The 24,423-nt window shown below is 40.4% G+C and overlaps 2 protein-coding genes across 3 annotated transcripts; both read left to right on the forward strand.

The window, feature by feature from the left end:
• The first annotated feature begins 49 nt into the window (after window positions 1–49).
• accs (1-aminocyclopropane-1-carboxylate synthase homolog (Arabidopsis)(non-functional)) lies at window positions 50–10,871 on the forward strand. Of its 2 annotated transcripts, XM_044194921.1 has the most exons (16): window positions 50–503; window positions 684–1,345; window positions 4,054–4,817; window positions 4,931–4,990; window positions 5,138–5,208; window positions 5,352–5,421; window positions 6,585–6,651; window positions 7,177–7,274; window positions 7,507–7,584; window positions 7,803–7,903; window positions 8,384–8,473; window positions 8,581–8,626; window positions 8,758–8,899; window positions 9,233–9,375; window positions 9,540–9,693; window positions 9,935–10,871. In XM_044194921.1, the coding sequence occupies exons 2-16, from the start codon at window positions 706–708 to the stop codon at window positions 10,351–10,353; spliced, it is 2,943 nt and encodes a 980-aa protein (XP_044050856.1). In that variant the 5' UTR covers window positions 50–503; window positions 684–705; the 3' UTR covers window positions 10,354–10,871. The 2 variants fall into 2 exon arrangements, with proteins under 2 accessions (XP_044050856.1, XP_044050857.1); XM_044194922.1 differs by lacking the exon at window positions 50–503 and having other exon boundaries at window positions 513–1,345.
• A 138-nt stretch (window positions 10,872–11,009) lies between these two features.
• On the forward strand, window positions 11,010–15,673 carry si:ch211-256a21.4. Its single transcript, XM_044194932.1, has 5 exons — window positions 11,010–11,568; window positions 11,670–11,719; window positions 11,875–12,079; window positions 14,054–14,245; window positions 14,642–15,673. The coding sequence occupies exons 1-5, from the start codon at window positions 11,556–11,558 to the stop codon at window positions 14,920–14,922; spliced, it is 741 nt and encodes a 246-aa protein (XP_044050867.1). The 5' UTR covers window positions 11,010–11,555; the 3' UTR covers window positions 14,923–15,673.
• Window positions 15,674–24,423: the final 8,750 nt, after the last annotated feature.

The following is a 24,423-nucleotide window of genomic DNA, read 5'->3' on the forward strand; positions in this document are numbered from 1 at the left end:
TCCGGGCCACGCCTGTATTCAAAACAGGCATCATAATTTTCCTGATGGCTGATTTGTACAGCTGTGTGTGACCGCCATCTTCTGGATATCTATTGACCTTACACACGTATAAAACAGCACATCGTACGGTAGAGGGGGCCGTAACACAAAGCTCTTAGTCTGACTCTGACTTGCATGGTTGTGTCTAGTATAAGTGAAATCCAGCCCGCTTTCAGCAGCGCCAGCTCCCCCGTTAACACGGACCAAAGTTATCCCGGAATAAGGACAGCACGCATGTGCCGTCAACCCGGATGTAGATATGTTTGTGCGTCCCATTTCACCAAGTTATGACAAATTTGCTGTTAAGAATGAATTAAATATCTTAGCACCGGGTGGACAAAGCGTTGCCATTCCAAACCAGTCCAAACCGGGTTAACCAGTTGTGACATGATTTACGTGGACGGCACATCTGAATGACAGCTCCACAGCAATCTGTCTCCGAAGAGCTGCACTTTTGATTTACGGTGAGCGAACACAAGTGGGTAAAATAACGTACATATATTTACCGTTGACATAAACTATGGACAAAACAAAATAGGCTACATGTGCCCACTTTAAGCCCCGTCGTTTATTTGTGATTCTTAAGTTGTGGTCACAGGTAGGCTGCTATTTTTTTCTTCATACAATCCCCTCCTGTGCTGCAGAATACATCCTGCAACTTAAAGGATGGACTTCCGCGGCAGGAGGCATGAGCGAGGCAGCAACTGGACCGACCCGGAGATAGTGGAGCTGCTCCAGCTGTGGTCCGACGAGTCGGTCCAGATTGAATTGGAGAGTTCATTGCGCAACCAGCGTGTATTTGACCGCATAGCCCACATCTTGCGTGAAAAGGGCATCTACCGCACAGGTGACCAGTGCAGGGAGAAGATCAAAAAGATGAAGTTGGAGTACCGCCGCATTAAGGACAACCACAAGATGAGGTCTTGGAAGTTCTATGATGTGATGGACAGGGTGCTGGCTAACCGACCCGCTATTACCTACTCCTCCCTGGGCGGAGCTGTCATAGCTCAACAAGTGTTTCAGAGCCCGGGTGGGCCTGACGCGTACTTGCAAGGACTTCCAGCAGGCTCCTTTGGTCCTACTTCCTCAGGTGGGTTTCTGTTTGGTCAGCCTCCAAAAACTGGAGATCCACTGGATATTAAATGTGAAGATGTTGAGGAAAGCATGCTGAACTCAGGTGTTGCACCCCCCGAGATGTACTATGGATCTGGAGATGACCAGGAAACTGATGGGCAGTCCCTACTGGGGCCAGAGGACACTCTGGGTCGAGGAGAGAGCTCAACAAATGCAAGAATCTCACCTTCAGGTTGTCAGTCCAAATGCTATTATTACTATTACTGGGTCAAAGACGAGACGTATCAAATTCAATTTACAAAAAGTGATTTTATATACACAGAACATATTAAATAAAACGGCAGTATCTGCTTTAATGTTTCAAATAACTTTTTGGAAAATAAAATTTCTAAATGTGGGTGAAATAACGTCCCAAACAAGCGGTAACTTCCGGGTCTGAAAAGTGAAGCCAATAAACCTTAAACCTGCATTCTTTCTAAAGGCCAGCAGGGGGCGACACTGGTTGCCAAAAGAAGTCTGATTGGAAGTCTGAGAATATGACCCAACTTCTCACTTGATTTGTTACCTCAGTAAACACTTTCCTAAAAAGTTTATGGTCTCGTGTTAATTTTGTACGGTCACATTAAGAGTAGAACAGACAATAACATTAGGGTATGCTTTAGAGCGTGGCTACCTTGTCGCTACCACGGCGACCTGTCAAACAGGATAGTGTTCATTTAATTAGCCGTGAACTTGTTTTTGGTTGCTGTCTGTTTTTGTCGAAGAACTTTGACCATTTTCATAGTGTGTTTTCAGTTCATGAAATGTAATTGTAACATTTGGTCGCCTAAAAATGTCTCGTTCAGCGTTCGGTTGTACTAAAAGACACTTTAAGGAGTCGGAGATACATTTTATTTTAAGCCCGTTTTAGGTTAGCCAAATTTAGCATCCCAATTAATATCACAGTTAACGTGAATTACGGATGCACCTTCGTGGTCACAACTGGCTCCAAAAAACCAAGATGGCGACGGTCAACATGCCAAACTCGAGGCTTCGAAACGCTAGTCCGCAAACCAATGGGTGACGTCACGGTGGCTACGTCCACTTCAAACTGCAAAATCGTCATTCAGTGTAATGGTCCGCACTTCGATTTTACCATTACATCTTTAAATAAACATATACAATCCCAAGTAAAAGTATATATTCGTTTACTTGGCATGTTCAAATGAGTGTTAAAAGGACAATGTCTTGTCGTTTTTCTTAAGTACTGAAATAACCAGGGGACTTTTGTCCCAAATACGCAATTCATTCGAGGCCATTCAGTGTAACAAGATTAAGAAACCATTTTGAAATCATATCAAAAACTGAGAGTCATGTGACAGTCTGTGACATCATCAAAAGGAGCCCTGAAGACCCTCTGTAGCAAGGTGAGTTTCTCTCAAATATTTGATGATTATTAATAAGAATTTTCAATAAGTTTTTTTCAGATAATTTCACCTTTTCATGTTTTGGTAACCTAAGTTATAAACCCGCATGTCATTCAGTGAAATGCCAAAAAACACTTCTATTGTTAGATTTTTAGAAAAATAAGTATATGTTGTGAATAATTGTAATGAACTTTATTGGTCAAGGTCATTGTTTGATACAGGTGGCCAGTTGATTGCCTGCAGTAAATGTGAAGTTTCGTCATTCAGTGTAATGTTTTTGTCATTTGGTGTAATGCAACTTCTCTGCTACGCCAGTGTGATCCATTACACCAAATGACAGTATCACTGTATAGATAACAATTTTAGCATCTTATTTATATTTCAGATAAATTAGGGACGTTTAGTATTAACAAATATGTTTTAAGCTTAATATTAATTAATTAATTAAGTAAGTATAAATTAATTATTTGTGCATCTAGAAAAATCAATAACACAGAGTTTATATCCATATCAATAATTTTATGTTCATGTCAGTAATTACATCAAATCTGCATTTCAGCTATCAGAGAAGAAGGCAAGCTGCCTTGGGTGCAAATCCTGATCACCCAAGCAATCAGGAATTTATCAGAAGCTACAGCTGAAAAGAAGTGAAAGCCATTGCAGGAAAATCATTGAAAACACAGGGCAGAAGCAAAATGTATTAGGGCAGTTCCACTGCCTCAGTCTCCACCAGCAGAACCCACTCCACTGCCGCAGAATAAAATGCTTATTCTTTTTCAACATGTGCTTCTGCTGTCATTTACTTAGGAATCTTATTAAAACCAATTTAATGATTCAGACTAATATTAAAAACATTGCAGTAAGGGCAACAGTTCCAATACACACTATCCCTTTTTGACAAAATGTCATTCAAGTAGTAGAGTAACAAACCCATGGTCATTTGGTGTTGCAGATATATTTATTTAAAAATGAAACAATATACTTATACTGACCTGTTCTTATTACAAAATATAAAAATAATATGCGATCAAACTAAATTTAATTATATTTTAAATGAATTTCATTCCTTACAAAAACTTCTTGCTGACAAACGGGGAAAAAGCTAGTGGTTGGAAGGATATTGATAAAGTATAAAGATTTAAAATGATGATTAATTAGTATTTGGGGCCTGCGTTGTGATCCTTAAATAGAGTCTTTTATATATGTCATCTAATTAGTGTTGCTCGTAATATGCCTCACAAGATTTTTTTTTTTTTTGTATATAAACTGTTGTTCCACTGAATGACATTTTAGTGGGTGTCTTCTGTAAAGCGTGGTAAAAACATATGATAGCCATTATATTTTGCTCAGAAAATATAAAAATTAAACCGGATCCATTCTAATGTACAGAAAAAAGACAAAATTGTTAGTTGTATTACACTTGTATTTTTTTAATGCCTGAAAACCCCTTTTTGTCTTTGACCCTACTATCATTAACACAAAGTTATAAAGTGATATGTAGTTGAAAAGTTGTTTCTCTTTTACATATCCCAAGGTTTTAGTGACCTGAACATTGCTAGCTCTGCCACAGCTGCCACCCAGGCTGCTGGTGGTCCTGTGCCACGGGACACATCTGAGCAGCCCAGTAAGGAGGGTTCTCACCCCCCAACCTCTTTGAGACAGAGGAAGCGTCGCCGTGGTGGCAAAACATCATGGGAGCATGGGGGTGCTAGATGTGGTAGTCAGGGGCGCCTGGATAAAGCCCTGGCCAGCTTCCTGAGCTGGCAGCAGTCAGCAGAGGATCGCCTCCTCTCCCTTGAGGAGGCTCAGCTGGAGAGAGAGCTGCAGGCCGAGGAGCGCAGGGAACGGCGGGAAGACAGGAGGGCGGAACAGGAGCGCCAGCATGAGCTTCACCTGTTCAGCATGCTCACGGGGGCATTGGTTGCTGTCAGACAGGGTGCTTCGACCGCTGCGACAACATCGACTGACCCGTCCTTCTCACCCCTAGCTCATCTGTCAGCTTCACTGATGACCACAGCCGCCTCCTCTGTCTCGTCATCTTTATCTCAGCCACCTTCAGAAGCTCCCACAGCACAGGCCGTTTCCACTCAGGACACAATAAAGTCAACACCGCCTACATCTGTCAAGGCCTGCAAAATGTCTCAGAATGTTTTTGCAACACTGAGAGCTGCAGAAACTCCCGGCACTAGCGTGTACCTGTCCAACCGGGGTAACAGCATCCGACAGCATCAAGGCATTCTCCAGGAGGGCTATGCCCAATATGAAATGGACAAACACCACGACACACATAACCCTGATGTGAGTCTGTGTCATATAGTTAATACCCGTTACAGCTGTGAGACGGCTCAGATGTGTCAAAAATGACACCATAACGATTATTTATAAGGTCCTCCTCTTTTTCTTACTCCCAGGGTATAATCAACATGGGTACCAGTGAGAACAAACTATGCTATGATCTTCTTCATAAACGGGTAAGATTAACAGTGCAGTCATATGCTGGTAATAATGATGTAATGCTGTAGAGTGTAATGCACTATAATAACTGTTTGCCACGTAACATTATTTTAAATTATTCTGCCTGCATTCACAAATTAATTTCATTTTCCTTTCTGCTACAGCTGACCAAGCCTGACATGCTACATATTGACCCATCCTTGTTGCAGTATTCAGACTTGAGGGGACACCCATTGTACGATATTAAAGTGGACCTTTGTTTTCATTTTAAATGAGAAGCACATTTGTCATGTGGCTCCTAGTAAAGTTACATTTTAACAAGACCGTTCAAAGTAAACATTAACCCTCTTACAACCTTTCCATGTTGCTCTCTTTCAGCCTGAGAGAGGAGGTTGCAAAGTTCCTGACTCACTACTGCTGTTCTCCAAACCCACTGAAAGCCGACAATGTGAGTGAAGATTAGAGAGGTTGTGGAAAGCATATAAATAGCAGAGGTGGAAAATGTAACAACATACAGTTACTCATACACTGTAGGTGCAGTAAGCACAGTTCTCAGGTTCTTGCACTTTCTCGTATTTACATTTTGTAAGACTACAATATTGACCTTTTCTCCACAGTATGACAGAGAGAAATATTTCACTTTTTACATTTTTATTTATATTATGACTGTGGATAGTGGGTGCTTTGTGCGCACACACACACACACAACATACTGTACAAAAGGTTAAAAATATAACTACTCTAGTGCCACCTGAACCACCTATAGCAGTACAAGTTTACTTATACATTAATTCATTAATGATTTAAATATTCTAAAAGGAATCATTCTTCAGACTGACTAGTTGCACTTTTGACTAAATTACATGTTACTTCTAATAATTATTTGCTTTTAAGTAAAAATTAATCGCAATCAATCTGTGGCTGTCGCAGGCCTGTAAAAAGCTCATCCAATCATTTCATTTGGCCTGAATTTCATTCTGGCCTACCTGCCTACCTGCCATACTCTGCCCGTGCACTCATTATGCATGAAAATGCGTTTTGGGGGAGTGGCTTTGGAGGGAGACCTGAAGGGAAGGGGTAACATTTTTTCGGTTGGATACTTTCAAAATCTAGCTGTCTTATGCTAGTTTCTCCGTTACCTATCCTAGCTTTAAGGAAACTATTTAAACACATTTTCTACCACAATACATTCCTTTTTCTATGTTGTGTTATTGTGTAACTAGTCGATCTGGATTGCTGTGATTTTTGTAAAGAAGGTTCCCTTCTCATGACTGATACATATGTCCAGCAAATTATGTAATTACTGACAAATATGCCTTTTTTTAAATGTGTCATACTGCTGCTGCAGAAGACACTGTGGATTATAGCCATTCATTCTCAAAAATGAAGGCAGTGGATTCAATTAATTTCTTTGATTAACTCCGTAATGATGATAAAGATGCCAAATGCTACAATTGAACTAACATAGCTTTTTTAGGGCTAACAACTTAATTTGCAGATGTAATGAATGGCTGTTTTAGTAGGTGGATGAATTTGTAGCGTATTTATCAGACCTCCTTCTCTGCCTTAATTGGGTCTTTCATAACACAGTGGATGTGTGTGTTTGTTCAGGTTGTGGTGATGAATGGCTGTGGTTCCTTTTTCTCATGTATTGCTGCAGTAATTTGTGACCCTAAAGGTAGGTTCAGAATACAATGACATGCACACACAATACATCCATATCAATACTGTATGAATACAAATATGGGTACAATAGCAACAGGAAAGTTTCTTTTTTGGCCTGTTTTTTAAAATGATCATCGTGTAAAGTATAGCAGAGAATGGGGAAGCTGTAGCATAACCATTTAAACATAACACTTCGACCTTCAAAATTATGTAGGCAGCTACACAATCATAAGCCTGAAAAGCAGCCCTTGTTCATCTATTTACTACTAACTTGGATCACTTTGATAGTTAGCAATTCATTTGTGCACATATGCCAATCAAATTTCACTCATTGGCAAATTTGTGTCCAAATTAGCAATAAAAATGACCTCTAATGACCTAAATAGTCGCTAATATGTGTCATTAAAGATTGGTCATTAATACATCTATTAAATATGCATGGTAGGTTTGTATGCGTTTATGCACATTCATAGTGATAATTAAAAAGGACATGATGTATGTCTTTGGATTTTTTCATGTTTTGTTTTTCACGTTGTAGATGCCATGCTCATCCCTACTCCTTTCTACGGTGTTATCACTGAGGATCTACTTTTGTATAGTGACGTAAAACTCTTTCATGTTCCTCTTGACTGTGAGGTAGGAATACAGAGCCTGATTTACTTGCACTGCTTACTATGTGTTTCTGTTTAAAATGTTTGTTCGATATGTACTTATTGTGCCTTACTGATTGTATACATTGAATATAACATGTTTTTTACATTAAAGTGACCTTTAAGTGCATCATGTGATCACATGCACTAAAGTGTCAGTTGTCCAATTTGGATGTGGATGTATTTTTCCTTTTCCACTTGTTATTTTTTATTTATAGGCCGATGGCAAAGACAGCCGACCCTTCCACCTCACTGTAGGCAAACTAGAAGAAGGACTGAAAAAGGCTAAACAAGAGGTGATTTTTGAATGGATTTCTTTCTTAAGCACTTGCCCTTAATGAATATTTAAAGAAAGGCCGAACCCCTCCAGAAATGCTCGGGCAAAGGTCTTGTTTTAGATAAACGCCTCGGATGCTCTGTTTTTCTAAGTGATTTGTTTTGCAGCTTTATCTTTAAAGACTGAAGATTCAGTACATCAGTTTATAATTACTTAGAAATTGCCCGTTTCTTTTAGGGGTTGATCATCCGAGCTGTTATACTGATGAACCCCCACAACCCTTTGGCTGAGATCTACACCCCGAAGGAGATGATTGCCTTCTTGGAGTTTGCCAAAAGGTAAGTTTGACCCACTGTTATCTCACGCTGTGGCCTAACACTGTTGTCCTCCCACCTCCTGGCTCCTTTAAGCACATTATCAAGGCACTGCATACAGTTCTTAGTGTGAACTCTTTTATTTTACAGCCGAGAGCTCTGTCCCATGTGTGGAATATCAAGCATTCTTGATGGAGTTTTATCACCTCTCTTAACCATCAGCACGTCAAGTGCAGCCATGTGCCAAGGAGTCTCCTGCACCATCTATTGTTTTCTAAATGATCTTGCCAGAGTAATTCCCTCCACAGACCCTTGCAGGCACTGAGCGGTTGTAACCATAAACCACAGTGCTTTTACACTTACATAGGACATTGAAGGAACCCTTTTACATTTACGTTGCATTTTCTTTGTTATAAACACTCATTAACAATATAAAGCCAAGGTTTATCAATGGTGCACTATATATAATTATATTATCTTTCTCTCCCCCATTTCCTGCTTTAGAAATGAGCTCCATGCCATCGTAGATGAAGTGTACATGCTGACGGTCTTCGATGAAGCTGTCACCTTTCACAGTGTCCTCAGCATAGACAGGTACTGCATGAACCTAACCTCTGCGTGATTACTCTATTAGACCCTTAATCATAACAACTGTGGCTGAAGACAGCCTCTTAACTGCTAATGATGTGCCCTTATTTCAGTTTGCCTGACCCACAGAGGACGCATGTAATATGGGGGATGAGCAAGGTACGTATTGTGCTGAGCTCTGAGAGTGTGAGACTGTTATATCCCTGCCGACAGTACAGTGAAATCTGTTTTTTTTAGTGGCCGTTTGCTTTCACAGTTCCTTTTTATTTACTTCATCTTGTCGTTTCTAGGACTTTGCAATGGCAGGAATCAGAATAGGCACTCTGTATACTGAGAACAGAGACCTCGTGGAGGCTTTGGCCCAGCTGGGCTCATTCCACAGTATCTCTGGAACCACCCAGCACCAGGTAGCACAGCTGCTTCAGGACAGAGGTATGGATCCATGCTTCATGTGTGCTTTTGCAAACACAAGGTATTGGAAAAATAATCCTCACATTAACCTTCTTTTGGTAAAGACCAGTCAAAAGCCACACTAATACAATCAGCTCCCCTTGTACAAAACAAGCAGTTTGCTTGGTTGAGTTTAAATTCATAAATGCAAATTATTTTGGATGTGAGCTTTTCAATAATTCAAATCATCCCCATTGTCGGCTTCCTCTGAAATGGCAAGAGAACAGCATGGGGTTCTGCTGCACATCATGCAGCACAAAGACTTGAAAAAATAAATTTACACACATCTAACGTCACTTCACACTCATGTTCTAGAGTGGATCAGCGAGGACTTTTTGCCTGAGAACAGGTGCAGACTGAAAGCTGCTCACAGTTACCTAACAGGAGAGCTACAGAGTATTGGTATCCCCTACCTGGACAGGCCTGCTGCACTGTATGTCTGGGCTGACCTCAGAAAGGTACCAAGATTAGTCACGTTAAGATGTGGGGGCTGATATTTTGGTTCTTACTTGTACACAGCTAATTGCAATGCAAATAATTCCACATGGTTATTTCTTGAAATCATCGTGTGTACACTTCCCCATAGACTTGATGTGTCACCTCTGTCTCTCCTTTTTCTTAGTACCTCAGAGAGTCGTCATTTGAGGAAGAGTTGTCTCTGTGGAAGTGTTTCCTCAGACACAAGGTGGTGTTGAGCTGTGGTCAGGCCTTCTTCTGCTCCACACCCGGCTGGTTCCGCATTGTCTTCGCAGACCAACAGCACCACATTAAGCTTGGTCAGTTTGTAGTGTAATATACACACACTACATACTGTTTCCTTCATTTTTTAAAAACTTTTTATGCACACTCACTTGTTCAGGTACTCTCTGTCCTTATGTGTTGAAAAGTTGATATCTTTTTTTCAAGTTTTCAAATAGTGTCATGTTATTCCCTCCAATTCCTGCATTGTGTCTTAAACTAGGTATTGATTGAATAATAGCTCCTGACTTCTTCTGTTACTGTTTTGTGTTATGTCAGGCCTGAAGCGAATTAAGGAGGCTTTGAAAGGACTTGAAGAAAAAAGCAGAAGCCCTGATTCACACTCTATCAAAGAAGCCAGTAAGCAGAGCAAAAAATCAGTGAAAGAGGACAGTGCAGATTCAGACAATGCTGCGATTGTCAAGTCAACATCATCACCCCAGAGCAAGTCATCCGACCAGCTGAAGGAGAAGGGTCGCCCTGTTCCTGACACAGGCTCGCTGGCCACTGAGGAGTTTGTGTTGGTAGGCTGCCAAGCATCGAAGACCACAGAGGGGCTGGACTCTCTGATTGGTACTCTCAGGCACCAGATCCGCTCCTCTGATTGGCTGGAAAAAAACACTCCAGAGCTGTCTGCCGGGGAGGACCCAGAGATTCTCGATGTATTCAAGGCCCTGCTGCAAAGAGCCAGAAAGTAAGCTTAGGATAAACAGGCACAAATATAGCTGCCAAATTTCAAGAGGCAGTACTTCAGCATCCTTCTTACTCCCTGCATTTATGGTGAAAAGCTTGACGCAAACGCCTGACACAAGGTCAAATCTGAAGCATATTTCTGAGTGAAGAGGAAACATTAGCTGAGAGCAGGCTAAAGACGTGAGAAGAAGAAACATAATGCAGTCCAGGCCAGGATGGAAGAACAGGACAGAATACTTATCTATCTGCATCTTGAGGCCTTATTTTTAAGCTGCTAAGAGAGACGGCCTTGATTTTTTATAATCCAGACTAAGAAGATTTATGTTTATTTACTACAAAATTCTAAATGAATGCCAAATGTAAATCAACCAAAATCAGTCACTTTCTATTCTTAAACATTTAAAGTCTTTTTATCTGAAGTGTACATCTTCATTATTTGGTCATATGCACTTTATTTTATCAGAATGTGTTGTACTTTCTGTAAAGTTAAGGATCTGTGAATAAAGGAATTATTATGTCTTTATTTGACTATAATCTTTCATTTAGAGTAAATCTTAATTGGCTGGTGATAGATATCTTGACTTTTCTTCTACATAAATAGTCATTTTACACGTTCATATGTTTTCAAGATATCTGCTACCTTGTATTGTACGAAGCATGCTCTGAAGGCATTTCAGTATGACTTTTTTTTTTTAAAGCTTGCTTTTGGGTGGGCTGTGGGCACCGTTCCGTTGCAACACAGGAAAGTGAAGGGGGAGGTAATGTGACGAAGAGGAGAGACAACTGAGGTTGAAGACGCCATCAACCACAACACATATTGCCCCACTGTGATAAAGTGAGAGTGGGATTTCCTTAAATGTGTTGTAATGTGTAATGGCCTTTTGACGCCCTCTCATACAGTTTCTGCATTTAAATGTCTGAGTGATATATTGCTGTTAGACAGTATCTCTCGAGTATCAAGGGATTTTAGACTTTTTAACTTACTTTTAATGTCAAGTTATTCCTTGTTGCTTAATGTTAGCCACACAAATTGGTCCCTCAAATATTGAGTGGCCATTGTTGGTGCTTTCACTTTCTCTACAGTGTGAGTTGGTGGGTCACAGTGGAGAATTCAGGGGGAAATTTATCCGCTGGCTGGGGGAGTTTCCATTTCAGCAGAGGTGGAGTAACACTCAAGGGTTTGAGCTGCGAGTGAGGGCTTGCGGTCATGAACAGTACAAGTAATAATCTGTCAGGGTGTTCAAAGTGTTTTGTACAGTAGTATTTGTACAGCAGTAGACATACGTCCCTGTAGTCTAAACTTTGTTCTACTTGTACACAGAACTTCACAATTTTGTTCCTGACACTTTTCTGTTCTCAACAACAACAAAGGTAAGACAGTACTTTTATTACAATTCTACATTCTTAAAGCTGTTTTATATGATATATGTTTTATAAATGATAAGGTTAGTTGTTGAGACAGATTTTCCTTATGTTACTTAACTTCAATATACTCTAATCTCTTCTGTTTTCCCTGTCTCTCTCAGTCGTGTAGAAATATGAAGTTCCTGGAGCTGGGGGACTCCATCAGTCGCTTCAGGTTTTCTCAGTCCTGTGTGGGGTTGGCAGGTTGCCTGTGTGTGTGCTACGCAATCTGGACACCGTTCTGGCTGAAGGAGAGGGGACTCTGGACAGAGTGGAATAACACTAAAAGTGACCAGACAAATCGTAAAGATGGCACTGTCTTCAGTGGTGAGCAACAAGCCACATTCACCTCTTTGACATTTTTCTGCAGTCAATAAATCAAATTTGTCATCTGTCAGCTGTCACTCAGGGTTAGGTTAAAGGTTTGACTGACATACTGTATAATATGTTGAATAAAATGTATGAGGCAGGGCAGCATATTTAATGGGGCATGAGCATGTCTTTGCTGTGCTGTGTTAAGGCACTGGTTCTGCTAGCAATCACCCTTAGGGAGACTTTTTTTTTACACCTCTGAATCTCTAGTGGGGAGCAACATCAGGAGGAACATTTGGAAATACACTGGATTGCAGAGGTTCTCAGCAGCAGTAAGCAAGTTTGAGCTTGCTCCTGTAGCAGAGAAGTGCATTCTTTGTATCTGCTGAAGCTCTCACACATGGCTGAAGGCAAATGTTGATGCTGCAGTGTTGGTCTGCTGAAACCAAGTCTTTGTCAGCTACATCTTGTTTGCTGTCATAATTAACTATTAGTTTGACAGTTGTTGTATTCCACTGACATTTTTACATGCAAACACACTTTCAGAATGAATCTAATGTAGTGTTAAGTTAAGTTTTTTTTTTGGAAGCTATTGTGAAACTAAAAACAGTATTTGACAACAAATTCAATGATAGTGATTATAAATTAGAAAAATAAAATACCATAAAAACAAGTTACACCAAAGGTATTGTGAAATGAATTGGTACAGTAACAAGTAATTAAACTGGAATCAGAAAGTATAGACTATGCTAGCTGTCAAATTAGTTAACCTACATTGTCCCTCATGCCAGGAAGACCAGTGAAAAATCAACATTAAGTCCTCATAGGACGTACAACACAGTGCTTAACCTAGTATGTAAACAAACACATAGTCTACAAAAGTAAAAGTAAAATGAGTAAAATATAATAAAGTTAGCCCAACAGTAATTAGTTCAACCGTTAGCTTGTTGTATGTTACTTTAGCAACCCATTAGCCTCAGACAGTTTGCTTAATGGCCAGCTTGGCATATCTATGCTCCCAGGGTCCCATGTTCGCCAGATCAATATCCTCTTAATATGACACATTAAAGAGACCTTTCAAAGGATTTTATGTTTTCAGCAATGTTTTTCCCTAGATCAAAAGTTCATTGTATGTTTCCCTGGGTCAATATGTTCAAATCACCCACCTACAGCTTATAGCCTACTGATGTTATACTCCCTCAAATTTGCAGGCAGGGCAGTTTTTTTATTTTACTTTAGACGATGATATCTCCACAGTGGCTGAACAGATTTTTACCATTCAAACTGCATTTGAAATGTCCATCTCACCTTTGTTCTTTTGCAATTTACTGCACTTTAACTGCACTATACTTATAGGCCTTTGACACAGGACCCTGGGAACATAGCGGTGAGCCTGCAGTAAACACAGAAAAACTAAATTAACAAATCACAAATTAACAGTCACAAAACAGCTGTAATAGTATGTGTACCTACAGATAATGCTTCAGCAAGGGCATTTGGGATTGTAGATAAAATATTCTTGTCAATATTTGCTTGGTCACAGATAACTGACAAAATGGTGGGTTTAACAATGTCAGTTAAAACTGCTATGGAACTGTGCCAGTAGGAGTTGCAGCTAACAACAGAACGCCCAACTGAAACCAACTGCTGGTAATTGTTAACAAAAATTATTTGTCCCCTGTCTGTTTGTTGTATCCAATGCATTTCACTTTCAGAATGAATCTAATAGTGTGAGATTAGCTCCATGTGCATGAAAACTACCTAAAAGTACATGAACTCTTGATTTTACTCTTCTGGTTTCAGTTTTAGGCAGGGACGTGTTTGTGAGGGCATCCATAGGAGTGTGTAATCACGTCAACATGTTTCACTTCATCATGCTGACTATTTATAGTAGAAACGTAATGTTGCTGTGGCAATCTCAACTGAATACCAATCAGTGTAGTTTACCTTTCTCATTTTGGCCTGTGTATGTTGCTTTGTGTCTTCCAGCCCTGGAGGCAGAGAGAGTATTAGGAGTTATTTCCTTCTTAATGGCTGTGTGCACTGGTGCTCTGTGTCTGGTGTTTGCCCTCTGCTGGACATCTGAGACGGTGCGCTCCTACTCCAACACTCGCTCTCTCCTCATGGCAGGACAGGCCCTCTACCCCACCACACTGCTGCTACTTACCATGGCCTCTACAGGTAGACTCCACTGCACTGCTCAAAATATGTGAAACGCTTGTTTGCCTGAGCCACGCACCATGTTTTTGTGTTTCACTTTATTAATAATTACACTGTTATTGTTTTGGAAGTTTTAAAATAATATATACATTCAAAATCAGCACCATTTCCAATTAACCTCCAAATAGCCTTTTGGTTTGTAGTTCATGTCAAACGCACACCTCCAGAAATTCTTTTATGTACTACTCATTTACATACCCTACAGGGCAACAGTTTTTAAAGAGACTTTTTACTTTCCTTGGAATTGCAGTTCATTATCATACAAAGCTCCAGGCATGTGATAATTGACCTTAATGACTTTTTTTCTTTTCCTCAAAATGATACTTGATTTGATTCGTTTTTCTCTTCTGTCTACAGGTTTCTTCTTCCTCTTCAGCTGGTCTCTTTTCACCTATGAGCACTGGGAAGAAATCCGTCAACACTTCTCCACCCTCGGCTCCTCCTATTGGCTCGGGGCATTAGGATGGGTCCTGCTATTGGTCGTGGAGATGATAGTCTTTCTAGCTGAACAAGCTCTTGTGCCAGACATTCTACCAGACTTAGAGAAGGCTGTGGAGTCATGGCGATTTCCTCTCAACTTAAGGCCGCTAAATGCTCTTTCAGGGATGGTTATCACACTGGTTACAGCAAAAGCATGATAGCTCCAAAGAGGTATATGTCAACACCTTGAGTGGAGAGCAGAAATAAGGACATGACAGACAAAATAAATGTGAATGTGTAAGTTACACATTAACGCACACAGACTCAATGAGAAACCAGCAATTCCTTGCTGCTTTATAGATCTGTACAACCAGACTGAATATTGATTAACTGTGTTTGGAGTTAAGTGTTGGCTAGAGGAATTAAGATCCTGAATCCTGAAAGTCAGTAGGACTGAAGGCTCCAGTATGGACTGAAATAAAATAAAAACACACTAATGACCAGCAATACTGGTCTAAATACTTTAGAAACTGGGCACCAAATGTAAGATGAGGACTGTGTAGACATGTGTTTGCAAAATTTTAAAGTTCATAAAGTTTTGTCCAGGTTTGGTCCTGGGCTAGGGACAGATCCAGTTGTGGAGGGTTGTCAGTTTCCAGTAGAATTTATGTAAACAAAACACTGACACAAAACATTCAACTACTACCTTTAACTGAAAGTTTCACTCGGTGCTGCAATGTAGTTGTTGGATGTTAAAATATTGCCATCTTGCGACTCAACAAAAGAAAAATAAGTTATTTTTAAATGTTTTATTTGTTGAAAGGTGAGCTACAGGCTTTACTATATGATGAATAGGGACATCACAATTATTGTCAAATACTAATGGCAAATACAGATTGTGTTCCTTTGTTGTTTTCATATAAAAGAAGAAAGATGTCCTGTTTGCTGCTAATAAATAACACAAAAATCTGTGGTCATACCCTTTTTCATTTATCCCTTATTTTATTACCAATTAGCAGTCATATGGATACCAAAATGTACTGCATGTACAGTATGTTCAACTAAGCGTAGTTTGACTATGTTGATCATGTGCTGTCTAGTCCCTATCAAGGCTAAATAAAAGTTTTAAAAGGAATGAGAGGAGAGCTCATATTTTGTGGCTGAGCATGATGGTTCACTGTTTGGACAGTTGTCCTACATCAGATCACCAGGAGTTGCATGTGTAGTGAAGCAGAGTTTTTGCCATCCAGTCCCACATCTGTCTACTTTTTGAAATACTTACTATTACTCCCCTCGAGTTGAAGCAAAGGCTCAGGTCGTTCTTGATTTTTAACAGACATTTATTCGGACACGAGTCTTCAACATGTCTTGTACATGTTAGTCTTACAGCCCTTTTATGTCCCAACAATGCCGTCAGAACTATGAAAGGAAATAAGTAAAACTTAAATTAACCCTCTAAATGTGGTGTTTTACACATAATAATAAACGAAAAATACATACAAAATGAATAAATAAAATGCACATTCAACACATAAGAAAATACACTTAATTGACTAATTATACATTAACACACGGTCACATACGGCAAAGCAATTAACACAATAAAATACATACCTCATTGACCTCTCTAACTCAAGAGGAATAAACTTGGAGGGTTACAGTTTCTTCTTCTTTAAACAAAAAGACAATATAACTTCTTAGCACTTCTTATAGGCATAACTCTTGCAGACATGTCATGCGTACAGTACCTCGTGTGCTCTTCTACATGTAGTGCACCGGAACAAAATATCCTGATAGCAGCAATTAAATAATTCCCTAGCGGAACAAAAGGAAATAGGTTCCCCCTTTTTCTATAGTTTTAGCTGAATAATATGAAATGAATTGACATGTATTAACAAAAAATATATTACTTACTTATTCTTATGATTATTTTGAAGATTTTAACTATTTATTGTCCTTTTAACTATAAAGTGCATATTATGAACTACAACATATGAGTGTTGCCTCTGACGGCAGCTACACTTACCTTGTGCATTTCCAGCGTACAGTTCTCAGCTCTGCAGAGCATTTGGACCATCAGACAACAGACTGCCTCCAAAGCCGTTATTTACTTTTCTCTCACACATTCCCAGGAGGAGAGGAAGCACTCAGATGCTGGACTGCTTATGTTTATGTTCTCAACCTGCCAAAGTGGGGGAGAATTAAGTGGCTCTGGCTCTGTTAATTGGGTGTTAATCAGGTGTTGCTCTAATTAAAAGGCAGTTCCGCCCTGTTGGGCCCTGGTAATGAGTTTGTTATTAAATCCACAGAGGATTTTTGTCTCTTTTTCAATTTACCAACAGGGTAGTGCTTAATTGCTGTGTAAATGAGGGGAATGTCCTTGAAGGTCGTCTTGCATCAGCATGCGATCCATGAACAGAATTGTTCTAAAGAGCTTCTCCATCCAAACTTCAAATCCACTCAATTCACCGTGTGTTGACCTCTTGTGTGCCTCTCAGCAGTGACTGATATTTTAGTTCAATTCTCATTTTCAAAAGAAACCCCTTCAAGCCTCATTTGCTAAATCGAGAGAGCAGGTGACCCATGTTCTTTTGTAAATAAAAGTACTTTTAAAATTGATTTCCTTTTCATCTCAAGTTGCTTTTATTTCGCCATCTGGGCCATTGAAAGCAGTCTTTTATGGCTGCCAGTGTCTCATGAACAAACCCTCCACTTTTCACCTTCCACCACCACAAAAATGCCGCTCTTTCACCTCCCTGAGAGAAACAGACCAAAGGTTGAGAATGCCTTCAGAGAAAGACAGGCCAAATCAATGTGGAGATAGAAAGAAAGAGATAGGGAGATGTTTAGGGCACAAAGGAAGAAATGACAGATGAATGGTAGAAGATGTTATACACAGATAGACTGGTGACCTGATAGACACAGAGAGATTGTGAGTCCTGATTGTTGAAGGGCATTTGCTGCAGAGACATCAATCAGAAGATCGCACCAAGATTGAGCCGGCCGCCAGCGTTTCCTGCCTGCAGCCGGCAGCATGTGTAGAACACAACCTGGGCTAAACCACTGCTCTTCATATCAATTAGAGATCAATTATACAGCCATGTCCTACTAATTATGCTGCACTGCCACTATCCATTCCCCCAGTATAAAGTGTGTGTTTCTCCTCTCTCCTGTGAGTCTGTGGTTGTGTTCATTGAGATAAATAAATAAACTTGCTGTCTGCCAAGGCAAAGCATATGTAATCTGATTTTCAGCACTGTGAGTTTTTTTTAGAGGGGAAGAAAAAGAGAGAAAGAAGAGCAAAATATTGTTGTTTTCTGCTTAACCTTTTGGTGGTGCTGGTGTAACATCTATTGCTTTGCCTCTTGCAATGAAATCTGTTGAAATGTGGGAGACAGTGCTCTAGAGTAATGAAATCACAAATAAAATCTGTGCATGTATGCATATATGTTTGTGTGTGTGTGTTTGATTTTTATTTGTGAGGGAGACAAAGTGTGATTAATATTATCAAGCATATTTCAGAGGATTTTGAGCCAGGATGTGCCGGACAAGTCAAGTTTTATTTGGCACGATCTGGGAGCATGATGAATTATGAAATAAAGCTAGAACTCCATGCTTTTTGCAGTTTTATTTCTCTGTGGTTTACATAATTCACTCAGAACATTTGTAACTTTCCTGACAGGTTAATGCTGTTGGGTTCAAAGAGAAGACACTGAGGAAATGCGCAGAAAGACAAGACAGCAGGGGAGAAACAGACAAAAGATGAGAGGAGGAGAGAACAAAGAACAAAGGGGGAGAAAGGATTTGAGATGTCACAAAATATTTTCACACTGTCCCTGAATTCTGTACAGTGATGTGTGGTGTCAGATTTTGATGAACTTTGTGCCTTTCTCTTTCTCCCCATCGCTCACTGCCAGCTCTCTATAGCCCTGAATGTTCTGATTTAGTCAAAATCAAAGTTTGACCACTGTAGTTTTGTGGCCTCCACTGCATTGTCATCAGTGTAAGTGGAAACTCTTTGAAAAAGGAAAAGTCAGGAAATGTGATGTCTGCAGTCCTACAATCTCAGAAAGAGCAGACAGAGGGAAGGAAACAGAGAGAGGATGTGGGGAGAGTACACCGTATGTCCTTCAGTCGTCTTTCTTGCAGGGACCCAGTTCATCTCGCCTGTAGAATCTGCAATGAGCCATTGCTCTTTGTGACTGACATTCCACCCAGACCACCCTTCTGATTACTTTTGTTCAGCAGAAGTGAATGTGAAGGAGACAGACAGAAAGGAGAGAGACAGAGCTTGCATCAGAGTTTCTTGATTATACTGCACTTACATTCCATTCGATTTGAAAGTGCAGGTGTTTTTTGCATAGCAAAACTCTCTCTGCTGTCTCTGGTACTAACATTGTTTTTGTGTCTTTGAGTTTAGACTTGTGAAACCCTGCGTATGTACCATATCTGCCCACTGGTACCCTTGTTCGTAAGTGTTGTCGTCTTGGACATCTCAGTCCTGACAATAGAGCTATAGTCCCATTCTCGTCACTCAATTCATCCCTGGCCAACTGTAGCCGCTCCCTTCTCTTATCTCTGTGTGACCAAGGAAATTAAATTACAAATATAATCACTTGGCGCCAGTGTGCCTCTGCTTTGCATATAGAGTGTGCTTGCTTTGGAGACACGTTGTGTGAAGTTACTTATTGGCCTATTTACGATAATGGGCTCTGCTCTACTAGTGGAGTCACACACACCTTTTCACAATGACAGTGAATGGCACGAGGAAGTGAACTGAGAGGATGCTGAGGAAAGAAGAGTATAAAAGAGAGACATGGAGACACGGTTGTAACCATCTTGGGAAAATAATTTTGCATGGGTGAATAATCTGGTGAATAATCTAAAAAGCGATGAGGAGATCTATGAATGTGAGTAGACAAAAAGGCAAACGCTCACTCACACTGTGTCTGAAATCACTCTTTCTTGGCTACCCACTGAACTATATTTACTTTAATTTTAATTCTAAGTTCAAAATGTATGTACTATATAGAGTCCTCACATTGAGCAAAAAAAAAAAAAAAATGTTTTTATGGCATGTACACTACTTTTTAACTACACTAATGGTGTGACTCTGGCAATGTTGGTCTGTCAGTTGGTCGGTCCACCACTTTGGTCCAGACAGAAATATCTCAACAACTATTGAATGGATTGGCATGGAATTTTGTACAGATCTTCATGGTCCACAGACCATCCTAATGACTTTAGTGATCCTCTGACTTTTTATATAGTGCCATCAGGTCAAAGTTCAGTCCTGTAAAATATCTCAACATCTACTTGTTAGATTGATACCAAATTTTGAACAACTTTGACCAGACAACCATGGTTCCATCCCACTGTTGGATGAATTGCTGTGAATTTGGTAGTTTCAACTGTTTCGCCTTGTCTGTAGATGTTTAACAGATCATTAATAGAGTATATGTAACAATTCATGAACATAACCAAGATGTTTTTTGTGCCTAAACCTAACCAAACCTTAACCAATTCAATTTTATTCATATAGCACTAACCCTAATTCATAGCAGAAGTTATCTCATTGCACTTTTCCTATAGAGCAGGTCTAGACCGTACTCTTTATCATATTATTTACAGATACCCAACAATTCCTACCATGAGCAAGCATTTGGCGACAGTGGCAAGGAAAAACTTTCTTTTAAGAGGCAGAAACCTCAAGCAGAACCAGACTCAATGGTGGGCGGAGAGAGCAGGAGGTAAGAGAGAATACAGTAGCAAATTCCACATAGAATTTTTAAATGATAATAATTTAATGGTAGTGGTAATATTAATATAAATATAATAATGGTAGTGGTAACATTAATATTAGTAATAATGATAATAATAGTAATAAGACTAATAATAATAATTGAAGTAGCAGTTGTCGAGCAGGAACATGGGGTAGTAGGAGGCCTGCAATCACAGATCCAGTGCTCTGCAGCTCCGGAGGCAGAAATAGCTGCTGAAAGTGACAGAAGGAGAGAGGAGAGAAACGAGAAAGCACAAAACTACGGGAGAGAGAAGATGTTGAGTTAGTAACATGCATTAATGGGATAAGAATGCATTCAGATTGAGAAGGAGAGGAGGAGAGAGGTGCATCATGGGAAGTCTCCTGGCAGTCTAGGCCTATAGCAGCATAACTAAGGGATGGTTCAGGACTCACCTGAGCCAGCCCTAACTATAAGCTTTTTCAAAGAGGAAAACCACAGTGGTGTAATATCAGAAAACAGTTAATTTTGTGAAACAGTTGAATTGTTAAATCTCAACTAATAAACTGTTGAAATGTTACAAATACTCTATGAACTATCTGTGGGCAGACTATCCAAATAAAATTTAACCAAAAAAGGATATCATCATCATCAGTATGTTAGCATTGTCATTATAAGCATGTTAGCATACTGACGTTAGCATTTAGCTCAAAGCACCACTGTCCGTAAATACAGCCTCACAGAGCCACTAGCATGGCAGACTCTTATTCTTGTTGCTATGTTTTACCTTAACAGATGTGTTGTTGCCATTATGCAACACTACAACTGTCAGTGATGATGATGTGTCCAAAATCTCAATTTACTGCTGCTCTACTGAGTAAAGTGAATAAGTGAACGAGGGAGTGATTTCGGACACAGCATCATTCACTCACTCACTGATGCCGACTGCCATTCTGTAGACAGCTTCCTCTTCAGCTCAGATCTATTCCACACATGTTAGACCATCTGACTGAATAAACAGTCCCCATCTCTCTCCCTCTGCCTGTCTCTGTCTCTCATGCAGGTCTCGCAAAAAGGGAAGGGATGAAAACCTGTGTATATTAGAATGATGTGCCTCCCAGGGGAGCCAAAATGGAAAGTTGGTAAAGAAAGAGTGAGGGGAGTATGAATAGAAGAATAGCATTTTTATCATTGTTATTATGAGAAGGCCATCACGGGCCTACCTTGCCTCTTTCCCTTATTCCCTATTCATTTAGGAATTCATTTGCTTATGCAGAGACTGTTATACTTGTTTGTACAGGCAGACTGGGCAAATGCAAAACTGTATCAATGCCTTCGGATCTACCCAGCCCCAAAGCACTTGCCGAGCAGGTGGATGGTGTATTTATTTGTGATCTTTATGTATTCAGTGATAGTTACTCTCCCCTCCAACTACAGGGACCACATGTTTGTCGGCCCCTTCCTGAGGCATATCTGTGTTCTGCTGCAGTGAACAAACACCATATGCCCTTGAGTTAGGCTCAACTGCTCGATTCTTTTTCAGTATGATCCAATTCACAGACTACATATGACTCTTGAAAGTCCCATCTCTTTTCCGAATTCATAAACTATTGTTCTCAAACAATTACTGTATATGTCTGCTCCTGTGCTCATAAAGTCCATAGCTATCATCATCTTCACCACCACCAGGTTGCCGTGAGAGACCGGGGTGGTAAAATAATGGCTCCCTGCTGGATTGTGTGAATCATTGTGATGAAAAATGCTCCACCACCTAGGCTCTGGCTCCAGTTGTAATTTCTCTCTCCAACTGGACTGGCTGCCAAATGACAACAACTTCCCTCACCAAGCCCCCACCTATCCACAGCACCCCCAACAGCCCCTCCCTCACCTCCTATAATTACTGTACACTATAAGTCGGGTTTAAGACCAGTCACTCTAAATCAGCCTTGAATCGGCGTGTGTTACTGTGTCCATTGTTCCCTTGTCTGAACTCTGGCAGAGCTAGTGCAGAAAAGGGCACGGCTGTCCTGGCATTTCCTATAATGGACTTTGTAGTTAAAAGACAGGGAAATAATAAGCAGATGTACGTGTGGGAAAAGAGCTCTTTGTGTTTGGTGGGAAGTTAAGACCAGGGACAGTTGGGGGTTAGAGTTGACAGACAACAACGCTGCTCTTTTCACACCCCTTGACACATAATGGGACCAATTTTTCTCTCTACATCTCTCCCTAGTGGCCATGATTTGCTCATTACATGGATGGAAGGGGACTGAGGGAGGGAGTGAGGAAGGGAAACAGGGAGAATGACCAGTCAAGAGACAAATAGTGTGAAATTTAGTGCTTGGAATTCACTATTACTCTCATTTCATTTGAGAACTGTACGGATGTAACCCATTTATTAATGTGTTTAACAACTTGCCAAGAAATCCTCCCTTCAAGGATGCTGAACATTTGAAATCTTGAGGAGTTGTTTGCAAGCTACTATCCCTCAGCTGACAGACCTTCTGTGTAAACCAGCACCAGACAGTTTGGGAAAAGACGACTAATACATGGTTAAACACAAGACAAATCCAGTGAGTGGATGTTTATGTGACTGGAGGTCCCCTGGCATCAAGGGGACTGCTCCTCAATCAGGAAAATCTACATTTAATTAACACAGAATTAAAGAGCATTGTTATTTTGATTAAAGACACTGGTCTTGATTCCCCACTCTACTCTAGTGCTCCTGAATCCGGCTTAGGATATAATTTCATTTGGTTTACTGCGAGTGGATCAACATCCATCTGGATTGTCTGCTCAGATGCAGGTCTCGCTTTTCGGAGGGCTATACTTTAAACTCCAGCACAATCATACTATGTATTCCCTGCAATCTCTGCATGTTATTGACCTCTATGTGGCCTATCATACTATGGTAATAGGATTGGTTTAAAAGGTTCTTAAAATGGACACTCGCTGTAGCTGTAGCTTAAGTTGTTCTTCATATTGTCTAACTCACCAGAACAGAAGAGATGAATGGAACCGGTCCAAAACCAAAATAACTCTGCAGTGCCTCAGGGAGAGTTATAATGCAAGACTTGGAACGAATTAATGCGGTCCCAGGACTAGACTATCCAATAAAATGAATATTTGGATAGCTGGACATGGAAGATATTGTGGTGTCAGGCTGTCAGTAGCTTGTGGGGGATGTTATTTGTAGAAGCTGTGATGTTGTGGTGTGTCTCTGCTCTCTGTTAAAGCTCCATCAGTCAGGATGAGCCGACAACAAACGCAGCCGAGTCATACAGGGTCACACGAGGCCCCAAGACGGCATCACTCAACTCAGCTTTCCCCTGGCTGTCTCTGTGTGATTATAAGCACGCTAACCTGTGGTACAGAGGGAGGGAGAGCCAGTAATTAATCAACCCTAACCCTCATTGGAATAATCACATAATTGATTATTAACAAAACCTGAGGTGAGGGTGAGAGGAGAGGGGCGCGATGAGGGAAACGAGACTTTGAGAGGGAGAGACAGGGGGAGATGAATTGGGGGGGCTGAGTAGTGAGGTAAGGGGTTTGTTCAGGCAGGTAGCTTTGACAAATAGCTCTGCATTGAAGTCTACCTCTTTGAGTATTAATCTACCAAATTATGTCTCCAGATGAGGGATGGAAGAGGTGGACAGTGGGAACGTGATTCACTGAGAATTGGCTGGGCGAGGCTAAAGAAGTTGTTGAACATGCTATGAAAATGCAATTAAAAATTAGCATACCGAATGCTCAATATATTGCATAACACTCAGTGGAAATATGAGAATGAAATGGCCTCTTTACCCTGAGTACAATCATAAAGATGCCTACATTCTTCATGACATTTAGAAATATCATGCAGCAATTTTGGTCGGTCTATTCAAATGTGGATGATGCTGACATTTTATTCCCTGTGAGCAAGATACCGACGCTGCTGTGAAATTCATTCATTGCCCATTTCTGCTATTGACACTTTCC

This window comes from Siniperca chuatsi, linkage group LG4 (assembly GCF_020085105.1).
Source record: "Siniperca chuatsi isolate FFG_IHB_CAS linkage group LG4, ASM2008510v1, whole genome shotgun sequence".
NCBI lineage: Eukaryota > Metazoa > Chordata > Actinopteri > Centrarchiformes > Sinipercidae > Siniperca > Siniperca chuatsi.